General features: G+C 50.3%; 1 protein-coding gene across 6 annotated transcripts in view; it reads left to right on the top strand.

Moving 5' to 3' along the window:
- Nucleotides 1-13,075, top strand: part of NRP2 (neuropilin 2) — a 79,540-nt gene that overhangs the window by 33,257 nt on the left and 33,208 nt on the right. For all 6 annotated transcript variants that reach the window (XM_042822168.1, XM_042822166.1, XM_042822167.1 and 3 more), the window contains exons 6-10: nucleotides 106-275; nucleotides 1,329-1,484; nucleotides 9,431-9,575; nucleotides 9,849-10,198; nucleotides 11,307-11,451. In XM_042822168.1, coding sequence (XP_042678102.1) covers nucleotides 106-275; nucleotides 1,329-1,484; nucleotides 9,431-9,575; nucleotides 9,849-10,198; nucleotides 11,307-11,451 — 966 coding nt within the window. The remainder of the gene's footprint in view (nucleotides 1-105; nucleotides 276-1,328; nucleotides 1,485-9,430; nucleotides 9,576-9,848; nucleotides 10,199-11,306; nucleotides 11,452-13,075) is intronic.

The raw sequence follows: 13,075 nt of genomic DNA, 5'->3' as shown, positions 1-13,075 counted from the left end.
ACAGCTTTGCTCAGGGTTAGATGTAAAAGATAGTTTAGGGCTGCCTTCCACTAGGGAGTGAAATACAGACACTGTAAGCTATCTATGTGTGTGTCCCTGCTTCAGACTTCCAGTGCAATGTGCCTCTGGGGATGGAGTCTGGAAGGATCTCCAACATGCAGATCAGTGCCTCCTCCACCTACTCAGATGGGCGATGGACGCCCCAGCAGAGCCGGCTCAACAGCGATGACAACGGCTGGACCCCCAATGTAGACAGCAACAAAGAGTACCTCCAGGTTTGTATGCTTTCCACTCCCCTCGCCTTGTTCCCCACTAAATGGAGCATCACGCTGTTAAACTGACCCTTGACCATAAGGCTTGTTGAATTTTTTATTGCCTCTGTGGCTCATGGGGAGCAAGCAGCGGGGGAGCTGGAGTGCCTCCGTGAAATGAGATAGGCTGGCTCTCCCATTAACGTGCTTGCATAAGGCTGACTTGACCCATTGTCCCTCTCTCACCCCTCTCCTTCCTGCCCAAAGTGCTGATGGGCTTTCCAGCATACTGACAGAAATTGAGAGACCTCTGCCACTTACAAGGGCCACTGACTGCAACTGGCCTGAGGACCAATGTCTCCAGGAGACGTGTGGAAAAACAGCTAGAATAATATTTATCTCATCAGTGATGCAAGGAGCATGAGTGGGCTGCACGTCAGGTAGGGGGCTGTCAGAGCCAAGGCCTTCCCTAGGACCTAGTTAGATCTGCAGTTTCTGTCCACACACAGGGTTTCTGGCTGTGTCACATTGCCATGAGATGTTGCTTGCTAAAGGGCACTAAGAATGGAAGATGGTGAATGTCATTGCCTCCAGCAGACATCTCATTCTTCATTCATGGCTGTGCTACCAAGCCAGCTCTGCTGACCTTTCTCAACCCTCACTGTGAAAAAAAGAATAAAAAGGAAAACCAGAAACTCTAGCACTTGCTAATTGGACACCCTGCTTTTATTTTACATGGAAGAAGTCAGTCCTTGTCCTGTTTAATGGACCTGAGCCTCCAGTTTCTGTGCAGATCCTATTGCTTGGTCTAAGGCAGGAAGGTGGCTTTGTGATGGGCACATCAAGACCAGTTACACTTGTCCCATTGTTCTGCTGCAGGCATCCTGCTGAACTCAGCCTGGGGGAGTTACGCCTGTGGAGATGAGTTCTTACATTCCCATGTGCTTCCCCATGTAGAGGGAGACAGACTGAATTTGCACGTTTTAATGTTTGGGAAAGTAAGTGAGGAACTAACTAGCCAGCCTGGGCTCTCAGCTGCTCACCACTCTGTCTCTTGGCCCTTTTTCCCTTGTAAAGGTGGACCTCCATTTCCTGACTGTGCTCACAGCCATTGCTACACAGGGTGCCATCTCCAGAGAAACCCAGAACGGGTACTATGTCCGTACTTACAAGCTGGAGGTCAGCACCAACGGGGAGGACTGGATGATGTACCGACATGGTAAAAACCATAAGGTAAAGGCCTTTTTGTCTCTTTTATGTGTGCCCTGGTGGGTCTTGCAGCCAATGGGAGGGAAGAGAACAGAGTGATTTTACAGACCTACAGTGTTTAATCTGTGAGCGACCCTTTTTCTGATGAGGGCTAAAAGACTGATGATGCCTTGAGCAGAGCAGAAATAGTCCTCTCTCCGCTGCACAGCGATGAGGAAACGTGATTCCTTGGAAAACCTGGCTGCTCTTGCATCTTTCGTAGTGGTGAGAGTATGTTCTTCGACTGCAAATGAAGGAGAAAATGCTTTTACAGCCTGTGTTTTGCCATACAAGATTCATTGAGCTTTTATGGCTATAGCCCCGTCTGCATGCTGGGTTAACAATCACAAAACCACATGAAACTGTAGTTCAGGAGTTATTGAGGCTTGGAAATGAAAGGGCGCAAATCCTTAGAGGGGATCGCACCATCCCAGAGAACAAAATGAACAATAAATAATGAGGAGCGATTCAGGCTGCCAGAGCTGTGGGATCTGTGCTAGCAGGCGCGGTTGGCAGTGGTGCATCAAACCCCAGGAGCTGCTGCACGCTCTCACCGTGTTCGTGGGAGGCACATGCAGATGGGAGCAAGGTAGGGTATAAATACGGGTTCCTGGCCCTTTGAGGGCCTGCGCATGGTGCTGCACGGCAAGGTGATTCTGAGACAGGCAAAGCAGGAACTGACAATCTGGTTTTGTACGGGGAGAGCCAGCCAGGCTTAGGGTAGCTGTGGTGCTGGCTGCTTCTGCTCTGTCACTTGCCTTGGTCATCTGGTTGTCCTCTGGTTAAGGGCATCTTGGAAAAGCTCTCCCTGCTTTTCTTCAGACCCCACTGGTGCTGCTGCCAATGCTCAGGTCCTCCCCACTGCCGTGCCGTGATCTGATTGAAATGGGGCCTGCCTGCCTCCCCCCACATGCACGTCCTAGCAGTTTCTGCTTCCTCAGCATTTCTGTTAAATTAGCTGTCCCCTCCCTTTACTGGCACAGGCGCTGTTGGCATGAACTGCAGTAGCCCGCCTTGTCCAGGATTCCTTCAGACATTTCCTTCCCTTCCGGGCCATGTGATTTTCCCTTCCTCACAAGCGGTTCAAATTTGCTCTTCATCCCACAGCAAGTCCGCACTGTGAGAGACTCCTAGCAAGGCCTCATACCTGCAATATTTGGAGCCTTTCAGCTCCTCATGTGCCAGGGAGCTGGTGTTCCTGCTATTTTAGAGGTACGGAGATGGGGACACAGGGCAGCACAGCCCCTTCTGAGCTCCCAGCTCAGACTGCCTGTCTGTCATGGTCATGGAACACCAGCTGCCCTGCAGGCCCTGGGCTGCAGCTGATGGCAGAGCTCTCGCTGTGCTGCACAGCCTGCTTTCCCCAGGGCCACTTAGTGCAGCGGTGCTTTCTATGAGCCAGGGGCTTATCTCCCTGCTCTGGGCAGGCCACTGGGGAGTCTGAGGTCTTGCTGGGACTATCTCTGCAGGCTGATTTCCCATCCTTGCCATCCCAGACCCCTCGTCCTTAGCCAGGGTGGAGCAGGGCCCCACTGGGCTTGCCTACATCAGCCTGGCTGGTGCCAGCCCAGAGCATCCCCATCGCCATGTGCATTACCACCCTACTGACACTTGGACCTCAAGCCCTATCAGCTCTTTTCTGCCCTACTTTCTCTCTTCATTAAAAAAAAGAAAGAGAAAGAGAAAAAGTTAAACCTTTCCTTTTTTACTCCTTTATTCCAGTCTCACCACTTTCCCACATTCTGGCCTCAATTTAGCAGGCACCTCCCCAGGCTGGAAGACAAGTAATTGCTTTCAGTGGCTCGCCTACCCCTTGCATCAGAACATCGTGCTCTCCCTCCCTCTGTCCTCAAGAGCGATCCTGGCAGCTGAGCCATGGCAGGCCAGGGGCAGCTCTTCACTCACAGCCTGGCTGGGGGGCTCTGGTCCATGCTAATCTCAGCTGTTCCTGTGCTAGGGAAGCTCTCAGCCTCTGCGCTCAGCTTGCAGGTATCACCCTGCGTCAGCACAGTACTCTGCTCACTGCAGGCTGCAACGGTGGAGTGAGCCATGCCAAAGAGATTTGTCAAGTCTGCCGCAGCTTGATTTGGTGCCATGAGGAGCAAGGAGGGGAGGGGCAGACAGACGGGGGACTCTGTTCCTCTCTGTGCATGCATACACACACACAGATAGATAGATAGATATATACATGTGTATAGATAAGTATATATATGTATATGCAGATGCACGCACATACATATGGGGTATATCAAACACTGCTCTGAACTTCTGTTCCATGTGTGGGCCAAAAAAAATGCATTGCTGTACTGTGGGCAGGTCAGCTGACATTTATATCTTTATCAGGGAGCTAAAGCAGGAGAAAGCCGGCAAGCACAAGAGCGGTGGAAGGAGGAGGAGCATTCTCTCTGCAGAGGACAGAGAGCTCTGACCTCCTCCCCTTCGTTCCCACTTCCCCTCCTGGCAGGTCTGGGATGAGAGCAAGGATGGGCTGTGTCCCTGTGGAACATGATGGCTCACCTTTGAGTCCACAGCCGCTGGCAGTCATGGCAAGGGAAACTGGAGAGGCAGGATGAAGCGGCGGAAAACGAGATTAATATGCAATCTGAGCAGAGGGGCTGGCTGGGCTGTTTCCTTGCAGAGCACTGAGTGCTGGGAGGCGGTGAAGCTGCAGCCAGCGGGAGGGGAGCAGCAAGTCTTCCTGGCACCCTGTATTCCGGCCAGGCTTCCCCACTGTCCCTCAGAGCTGAGCCCAGCACACTGCAGTTATCCTCCCGTCCAGGGGATGATACTCTGTCCTTCCAGGATATGGGACCAAAGGTGTAGAGCTGCCTTCTTATAGGTCCCCTGAGTGTCAACGGAGAGGAGATGGGCAGGAAAGCAGCCACCACATACTGCTGTCACACTTTCCCCTTACTCCCCTCCAGAGCATCCCCATGGGACAAGTCTAAACAACCATGACTCCAGAAAAGCTGCACTGGCTTTTTTCTCCTTTGTGCATCCTGCACTGAGCTGCTTAGCCTGAAAACCTGGTTCTCTTTGTGCCACTACCCGCAGTGCTCCTGCTTGTCACCTCTCTCTGGGTGTCTGGGCACAGACACGAAGGGGAAACCAGGCACCCTGTAAATGTGCCCAAGCCTGCAGGGCCAGGGCTGCTGTTTCTGTGTGCAAGCAGTGGTGTCAGCACGGGTCCCTCTCAGTGTCACCCAGCGGTCAGTGGCCCCTGAGGTTATCTTCCAGGCACTGGCCCTGCAGCTTGTGCCAAGATCTTATCTGGCCATTTGCAAATATCTTTAAAAAACAACTCCTTCTTTAACCCAAGAAAGGAAAAGAGTACCTGGCAGGATTTGCCCTTTTGTTTTTGACCATTTTCTTCAGGCAGATGCAGTGGTGAGGATTTTATTGGAAAACAACATGCTCATCCATTCTGATCCACTTCCTTCATTGCAGGGTTTCAGGTTCCAGTCTCCGTGTGGTCTGAGCTTCCCCACATTTGTAATTGCAGATTTCGGCTCTCAGGGATCGTGTAGTGGGGGGCCGAGATAGGTGCTATCACTGCCTCCATTTCCCTGTGTGTGAATGGGAAGAAGGCAACTGAAGCATTTGCTTTGAGACTCTAAGTCAATAGATGAGGAGTGGCAGAAAGATCCAGCTGATGTGCGTTTTCAATTTCCTACTTGTTTTGACAGCTTTATGCTTGTTATCAGTGAACCTTCCTGGGTGGTATTTCAGATGATGCAGGAAGGAAGGATAAATCACTGCGTACAGCTTCAGCAGTACCTCAGCTGCGCATGGAGCCAGGGACATTAGAGGTGTTCGGTGCTGGTAGAGGATAGTGAGGATAAATCTTTGGAGACCCTCATGCTTTCCCGTAGGCGCAGTCCTTCGCCCTTTTAGTTCGTAATGAGGTCTCCTGTGTTTATTCACCTGAGGAGGAAGAGAAAAGCTTTCAGGCCCTGGCTTCTTTTTTGTGGAAATCTCAAGTAAAGCTCCCGTGATCAGCCAGAAAGCCACACGTGCTTCTGCGCAGCGGCATCGTGGTGCAGAGAGTTTGCCCAGAAGCATCCCCAGGTCCCAGCCTGCTTCTGCTGCTTTCACAGCAGTACAAAGCCGCCAGGCTTTGGGAAAAGCAGCCCTTTGCATTCACCCTTGGTGCAGTACCAGGGGAGAATTACGGCCCTGGCTTTCCCAACCAGGCTGCAGCTTTGTGTTCTTGGGCCTGCTATCTCCTTTGCAGGCTAGCAGAGTACCACTCCTCCCATCCCTGGTGGCTTTCAGATTTGAGTGCAGCCTCTCACAGGCACCATGCTGGCAAACCCTGCATGCTGCGCCTGGCCCAGGCGGCTGTGCTTCGTTCAGTGTTGCCAAGTATCATTTTTCTTCTAACTCCTTGTTCCTGGATTTAATAAATCCCGGACTATCCACCTTCCTCTTGAGCCAGAATCCTCCCACCATCAAACATACCCCGTTTTGTGCCTTCCCTATCTGACAAAAAAATAATCTCCCCTACTTTTCTCCTTCATGCTTCTCTGTCTAAATCCTGAAGGCCTAATCCTGTTAGCATGCTCTTTTCCATGGCTCTGTCTCCACGGGAGTAACATAATCCTGCCGTAAATCTAGTGGGTCCAAGAAGACATATACAAACAGATGAAGGCAGGGCTGCTGCCATCCTTGGTCTTCTTGTCTGCCTCCCCCCTTTTTCTTTCACTCCCCAAGAAATCTCACAGTGGCCAAGCAGCACTGTAAATACAGCAAAGAGAGGGCACCTCATTCCCGCTGCCTGCTCTGCTGCCTCTGCCTGCATGGGCCTATCTGTCTCCCATTTGTCCTTCACTCCAAGCCCTGGCACTGGCAGTGCCTGTGCCCACTGGCACTAATGCAGCTCAGAAATGCTCCCATCACTCTGGGACAGTTGCAGAGCATCAGGAACACAACTCCTAAGTTCTGCTGGGAGATGTGTGCGCATGGTGAGAAACATGGTAAGAGCCCTCCTCCAGCCTCTGCAGCTTCTCCTGCCTCTTGCTTTCTGCAGCAAATTAATTAAGCAGGTTGCTGCTCATTGATTATCAATTTAATTTTACATGTAGACCTGCTGGCTGGACTAAAACGTAAACATAAAGTATGTGGGGAGGAGACTGGTGGCTTTCTGATGCAGCGGTGAAAATGAGTTCCCTTGACTGCTTCTTGGAAGGTGCTTTTAATTTGTTAATGGTTTTCCCATTCGTCTTCTGGCTCTGTCACCGTCAGCGAATGCGTGCGCCTGCGTGTGCACGCTGCTGAATGTGCGTGCCCATTTCCCTAGATTGCAGCCAGGTTTTTTTTCTGCTGGTGTAAATTACTGTGACTTCTTATCCTTCGATGGCAGTATGTTGATTTACACCATCCGAAGACTTGGCTCCAGCTATCTGCTGAGTGGGAAGGAAAGCAGCTAGGAGGGGAAGAATAGCAACATTCTATTTTGGTAAGGAGGAAGAAATCTTTTCTTTCTTGGCGCTCCGAATTTCACACATTTTCCTGCTAGTTCTTCCCATGCCGCGAGTGCTAATTTGAGGCAGGATGAGGAGCCTGCTCAAGTCAGTGGGGCTCTCCACAGTTCTCTCAGCTCTGGGAACAGCACATCCACAGGCTGAGGACCAGGCCCTGGTCAGTGATGCAGTGAGCTGCATGTGTGCGGTGTGTCCCCAGTGGGAAAGAGGTGTAAGGCCAGGCATGCAAGAGGTGCTCTAGCTGTACTGAGCACCTGTCCTCCAAGAACTGGGCTTCTCTCTGCTGTGCTGAACTGGGTACAAAGCTGTGACTTGCTACCATCAGCTTTTCAGAAACAAGGTATGGCTAGGACTGGAGATGGGAGTTGGGTGGCGCTTCTGCTCTGGTGCACATGGTATCATGGCCACAGTTTGGATTTATGTCACTTAAAGAATGCAATCCAGTTGGAGGAAACCACTGATCCCCAAATCTAAAGCAGAGCTGAGGGTGCTCTCCTGGAAGCAGGTGGTTGGGACTGAGGTCACATAAGAGATGCTTTCAGCAATGTGTGCGGTAGTGATAAAGTTTTCTGGGCTCGGTCCCGCTTCTGCTTCCTGTCAAGCTTGACTTTGCAGAAATCAGCAACAAATTACATTGGTGTAAATTTGGATTCTGGCCCCTGATGCTCATATGTGTGAATTGAGCTAAAAAAGAACAAAGCTGCAAATATGTTAAACCAAAAAGAGCAGCAAACCTCATCAGCAACTGCTGAGCGTGCTGGTCCATATGCAACCTTTGGCTGCGGAGCCCTCCGACTGCTGGCTGCAGGAAGCAAGGGAGGCTGCCAGGAGCTGCTCCCCCCACTGCCACAGCCACCAGGAGCTGTTCCTGGGACATGGGGACCTTCGGGCTGGCCTGAGGTGCTCCTCCCGGGCTAAAATTGTGGTCCAAGCTCAGATAAACATTTCCTGTCCTCCGGTGTTAGGTTCAGTGGCAAGGTGTTGTGTGTCAGCCACTGTGCTAACATGGAGCTGGAGGCTGTGCTGTGGAAATGTGTCCTTTCAGCCTGTGCGTGTGTTGTGTGTCCTCACACGTATAACAAGACCTGCACGCATGCCTGAGGAGCGGTACATAGTAAACACTATTCTGACAGCCCTACTGCTGGAAAAAAGGGTATTTGATGTCTGCTGAGCAAGGGAAATGATGGGAAGTGGGGGTCAAAAGGGATAAAATAGGATATTAAAAGCACATAAACCATGCTGTGTCGCTGAATGATAACAGCATGATGTATATCTCCAGATTAGCATTTCTGCTGAAGTTCACATCAACTCCAAATCCTAATTACTTTCCAGACTCGCTACCAAAGCCCTCCATGGGCACGCCCTGTCCTGGCAGGAACACCCCCATCCTGGGCAGGACCCTGTGCTGCCGTGGGGCTGCGTGCACCAGTGCCGTCCCTGCAAAAAATCTCCTGCCCACCACAGGGCACGAGAGCCTTGGAGGAGAGCAGCCTGTGGCCCTGGGCAATAGGACACTTAAAAATGCTTCTTAACTCTTACTGGAGGCAGCAGACCAGCATACAGCCTTGCCCTTGTTCTGTCCTGACTCACAGGAATCTGCACTTGAATTGTTTGATGGAGCTCAGTGCCAAAGATTACGCTCCCCTGCTTTGCTCTGAGATAAACTTAGCAAAGCTCCTTGCTTAGAATGTCTTATGCAGGGTGAGAAACTATGAAAGAGCCCAGCCAACACTGTGTACACAGGTTGCTCCTGGCTGAGGCCAGGCGATACTACAGTCCTGTCCCTGTCCCACGTGTGCTATGAGGTAAAGGGGAGTGAGGGCAGCGTCAGTCTGGGAACGTTAGCACTGTGTGCTGGGTTGGAAATGGCCCTCAGATTGGGTATCTTCTCTTTCCCCCCTTTTGTTCCACTCGTGGCTCCATAGCCTGGAACAGAAGCACAGCTACCTTGTTCTTGCCCGGCCTGTTAGAGTTATGGGAGGGAGGGGTGGATCTAGCATCCATCTGGTAGTTATTGATTACGGCCATCTGGTAAGACAACAGCTTTTTTGTATCATGTCGGATCATAAACTCTCTCCTAAAGCTGTCTCTGTGAAGGGCTGTGCATGCACTGGGGAGCAGGAGAGCCTGAGATGGCAGCTCAGTGCCCAGGGCAGGGACTGCATCCTCCCTGCTCCTCCTGCTGCTTGTGTGCGGCGCTTCCCCACGGTGCTTCCCAGTGGAGCTCAGTGTGAGGTCCAGTCAGGATGGGCGAGTCCCTCAGTCCACCACCAGTCCTGCCAGCAGCTCAGCTCTTGCTGTCTGCCCTGGGGCTTGCCCTGGCCAGAGGCCAGCCCTTCCCAGAAAAGCCTCTCCTCATTTTTCCCTGCTGAGGTTGTTTGTTTTGACTTCTGACCTGGTTATTTCTTTCTGACACAGGAGAACATATTTGTATTTTCTGTATTGCAGACGTTTCAGGCCAATGAGGATGCCACAGAGGTGGTTCTCAACAAGATCCACAGCCCAGTGCTCACACGCTTTGTGCGCATCCGTCCCCAGAGCTGGCACAACGGCATTGCCCTGAGGCTGGAGCTGTATGGCTGCCGCATCACCGGTGAGCATCTCCCTGTTCCCACCAGCCCTCCTCTCTGTTCCTCCAGCACTCTGTCCCAGGCTGTGACAGCTGTTTGGGGCAGCAGTGGTGGCACTGCAGGTGGCACAGAGGCACCTATCCCTTCAGCTGTGCTTAGGGAAACCAGGGCCCAGACCCTGGAAGCAAGAGAAAGCACTTAGTGCGGCTTCAGTGCCCAGAGCTTAAACTTGCAGAGGAAACCACAAGTGCCCTCTTCCTCCTTCCTGGCTGCTCACACCCTCTCTTTCCCTGCAGATTCACCCTGCTCCAACTTGCTGGGGATGCTTTCTGGCCTCATCCCTGACTCGCAGATCTCAGCCTCTTCTATCAGAGGCTATGACTGGTCCCCCAGCATGGCCCGCTTGGTGAGCAGCCGTTCAGGCTGGTTTCCACGCATTCCCCAAGCCCAGCCTGGGGAGGAGTGGCTGCAAGTGGACCTGGGCGTCCCAAAGAACGTCAAAGGTGTCATTATCCAGGGGGCTCGCGGAGGGGACAGCGTGACCACCACCGAGTCCCGCTCCTTTGTGAAGAAGTTTAAGGTAGCCTACAGCATGAATGGAAAGGACTGGGAATTCATCCAGGACCCCAAAACGATGCAGGCCAAGGTAAGCACTGCTTGGAGCAGCTGCAAAAAAGTGATATGCTTTTGGCTATCTTCAGTCTGTCTGATGATGTCTTTGAAAATTAGCTTTTGTTTTGTTTGCAGTGATTTTGGGAATTTGAGTTGTCACTATGAAAGGTTGCATCCCCTGGTTCTGCTTTTAAGCTATATTAGGGGATGTAGGTTCCACCTAGTCTGAGAGATAGTAGCTTCACTTCTCATTACAGACCAGGCATGGGGATGTGGACAATATTTTCTGCTCTTTCCAGCTTCTGCAGGTCAGAGCCAACAAGATAATGTGTCAAATTTTGTTTGACACAAACTATTTGCATATTTTAAGGGGAGAGATGTTACTGTTCAGTCTTGCAGCTCTGGAACGGGAGAACAAATCACAATCTTTGGGAAATCTGCTATATTAAGTTCTCTATACAACACCAGCATAAGCCTGAAATCTCATGTAATTTTCCCATGTTGTTTGAGCTAGCCATAATCTTTCTGCTTAGTATTGTGGGGGTGGTAGGGGGCTTGAGGAATAAATGAATTCTCTGCTACTGCCAAGAATTTTGTTTTTATGCAAACTCATCTGCTCCTGAAAGTTTAGGTATGTTTTAACTTTTCCTGATCATAAAAATGAGTTTTAGAAGACCTGATGCTATCTATAGCCCTGTGTTTATTGTTTATTCTCCACAGACTTCAGTTCATGCACTCATGCTGAAAAACGGCAGTACTTACAACTGTACAGAAAACTGAGTGTTTGCACTATCCTAGAACATGCAGTAGCTTTCTTACTTGCCAAAGGACAAATCTGATTTTGTTTATACATGAAGTGAGTGGATGTTCCACACGCTTTCCTGGTGAGGCTTGGATCAGAATCTAGTCCCTGGATATGAAGCAGAGGCCAAGGGAGATCATGCAAGTTTCTTGGAAACAGCCTGTTTGGTCCTCTTGAAATTGAGGAGGAGCAGCCCTGTTGCTGCTCAGCAGTATTCACTGCCTTGCAGTTGAACAGCTAAACTATTTCAAATCATGGCTGTGTCCTGCCAGACCCAAATATCTAGGCTGGTGGAGAGCAGGTGGGATGTATGTGTCACGAACTTATCCTCTCTCTGCAGCTCTTTGAAGGCAACATCCATTACGATATCCCTGAAATCCGGAGGTTTGACCCTGTTCCTGCCCAGTACGTCCGAGTGCACCCAGAAAGGTGGTCCCCAGCAGGAATAGGAATGCGTCTGGAAGTGCTGGGATGTGACTGGACAGGTAGGACACCTCTGCTTTCACCCACTGGTTGTGAAAGGGGCTGAGCCAGCAAGACAAGAGTAAGGTTATTTCTCTCCCTGCTGACCCACCTCAGGCTCATGTGGGGGCAGGGAGCCATGAGTGCAGGAGTGGCGTGAGCCCATCTTTTTTCCTCCGTCTTAAAAGCAAGTTAGGTCTGGGGCTGGCCTTGAAGTGGGATGTAGTGCAATGCCTGAATGCCAATTCAAGCTTTCCCAAGGAGCCACATGTGGGATTTACCCCTGCCTCTCCTCTACTCCTTTTGAATCTTTTATCTGGATGTTGTGCAGGCTTTTGCACTCCCAGTGTTAGTTAGACAATATATGCACTTTTCAACCCAAATGAATAAGACAAAAAAGTAGGAAGAGGAGCAGAGGCACAAAAGTGGAGTGCTGGGACTGCTACAGCTATCTTGAGCTGCCCCAATAAGGCTTTACTAAGAAAAGAGAGCTATCCCTCTCATCAAACCCCATGTGGAAATCCTACTGCAGAGGAGGCTGGGGAGTTAGCTTTACAACATTCCTAAGAACAGGGAAGTTTGTTCACTTTTTTTGCCCACCTGTTTTTCACAAGTGAAACATCTTGCAGATGCCATTATTTTTAACGCAGAAGTGAAAACTGTCTAACACACTCACTGGGATCAATAGAGGCTGTGCCTCTGACCCCTCTAAGGCTCAGTCATGATTGATTGCTCCTTAGTTTCATCCCCAAAAGCCAAAAATGCACCCAACAGTTCATTGTGTCTGATGCTTTTCAGTGCCAGGGGCTAGTGGTCCTTTCTTTTTCTTTTTTTAATTATTTTAATAATCCGCTTAAATCTAAATCTGGTGTCCAGATGTCAGCGATAAAGAGGTATGATTTCCATTTTATAAACACATCTGTACAAAGCATTTTCTTACAAGAATTCCCATTCTTAGAAGCTTAAAAGACGCAGAGCTCTTTTTTCCAGCCTTTTGTGTAGTGGTTACTAGCCTTTCCTCCTGTGAAGTTCTGTGTGATGCATTACAAACATTAGCAGCAAGTACAGAACACATATACACACGATTAACAATGATAATTTGTCACCTTTGAAATCTACGGCAAATCTTTCCCTGGACTGCAGATATATTGTAGACAATCTAAACCTCAATATTAAAACTTAATTTAAACCTTATGACATCTTTGGGATGACAGGCACAGAGGCTTCTGTGCAAGCAGTGGGAGCCGAGGCTCTGCAAAGAAGCGGTTGGGCAGCCCCCACGCCACTGCTTCCCGCAGCTCCCGGGCGTTTTCTGGCTGCCAGATCTCTGGCCCACTGCTGGCACACGCATCACACCCCAGTACCCTGATGCCATGCTCTACTCTGACCATGTCCGTGTCAGCCCCTCCAGAGCACTCCCTCAGATTAAAAAGCCAAAGAAATGCAACTTCCTCCATTTCTAGTCCTATTTTTAGTCCAGATTTTCTTTTATGGCTGTGTCCGTGTTCAATTTCAGTATCAGCAGCGACAGCCGATGTTTTTTCCAGGCAGGGTGCTTTATGGTCATTTCCCAGTGTGGCTGTCTAATCATTTGCACGTTGTAATGTTTAAAACACAACTGCCAAGTCATAAATATTTTTTAGCTTT

This window comes from Centrocercus urophasianus, unplaced genomic scaffold (assembly GCF_019232065.1).
Source record: "Centrocercus urophasianus isolate 14NV4802_14NV808 unplaced genomic scaffold, USGS_Curo_1.0 seq_20, whole genome shotgun sequence".
In the NCBI taxonomy this organism is placed as follows: domain Eukaryota; kingdom Metazoa; phylum Chordata; class Aves; order Galliformes; family Phasianidae; genus Centrocercus; species Centrocercus urophasianus.
The sequence above is the reverse complement of the archived record's forward strand: the minus strand, read 5'-3'. Positions and strand labels throughout refer to the sequence as shown.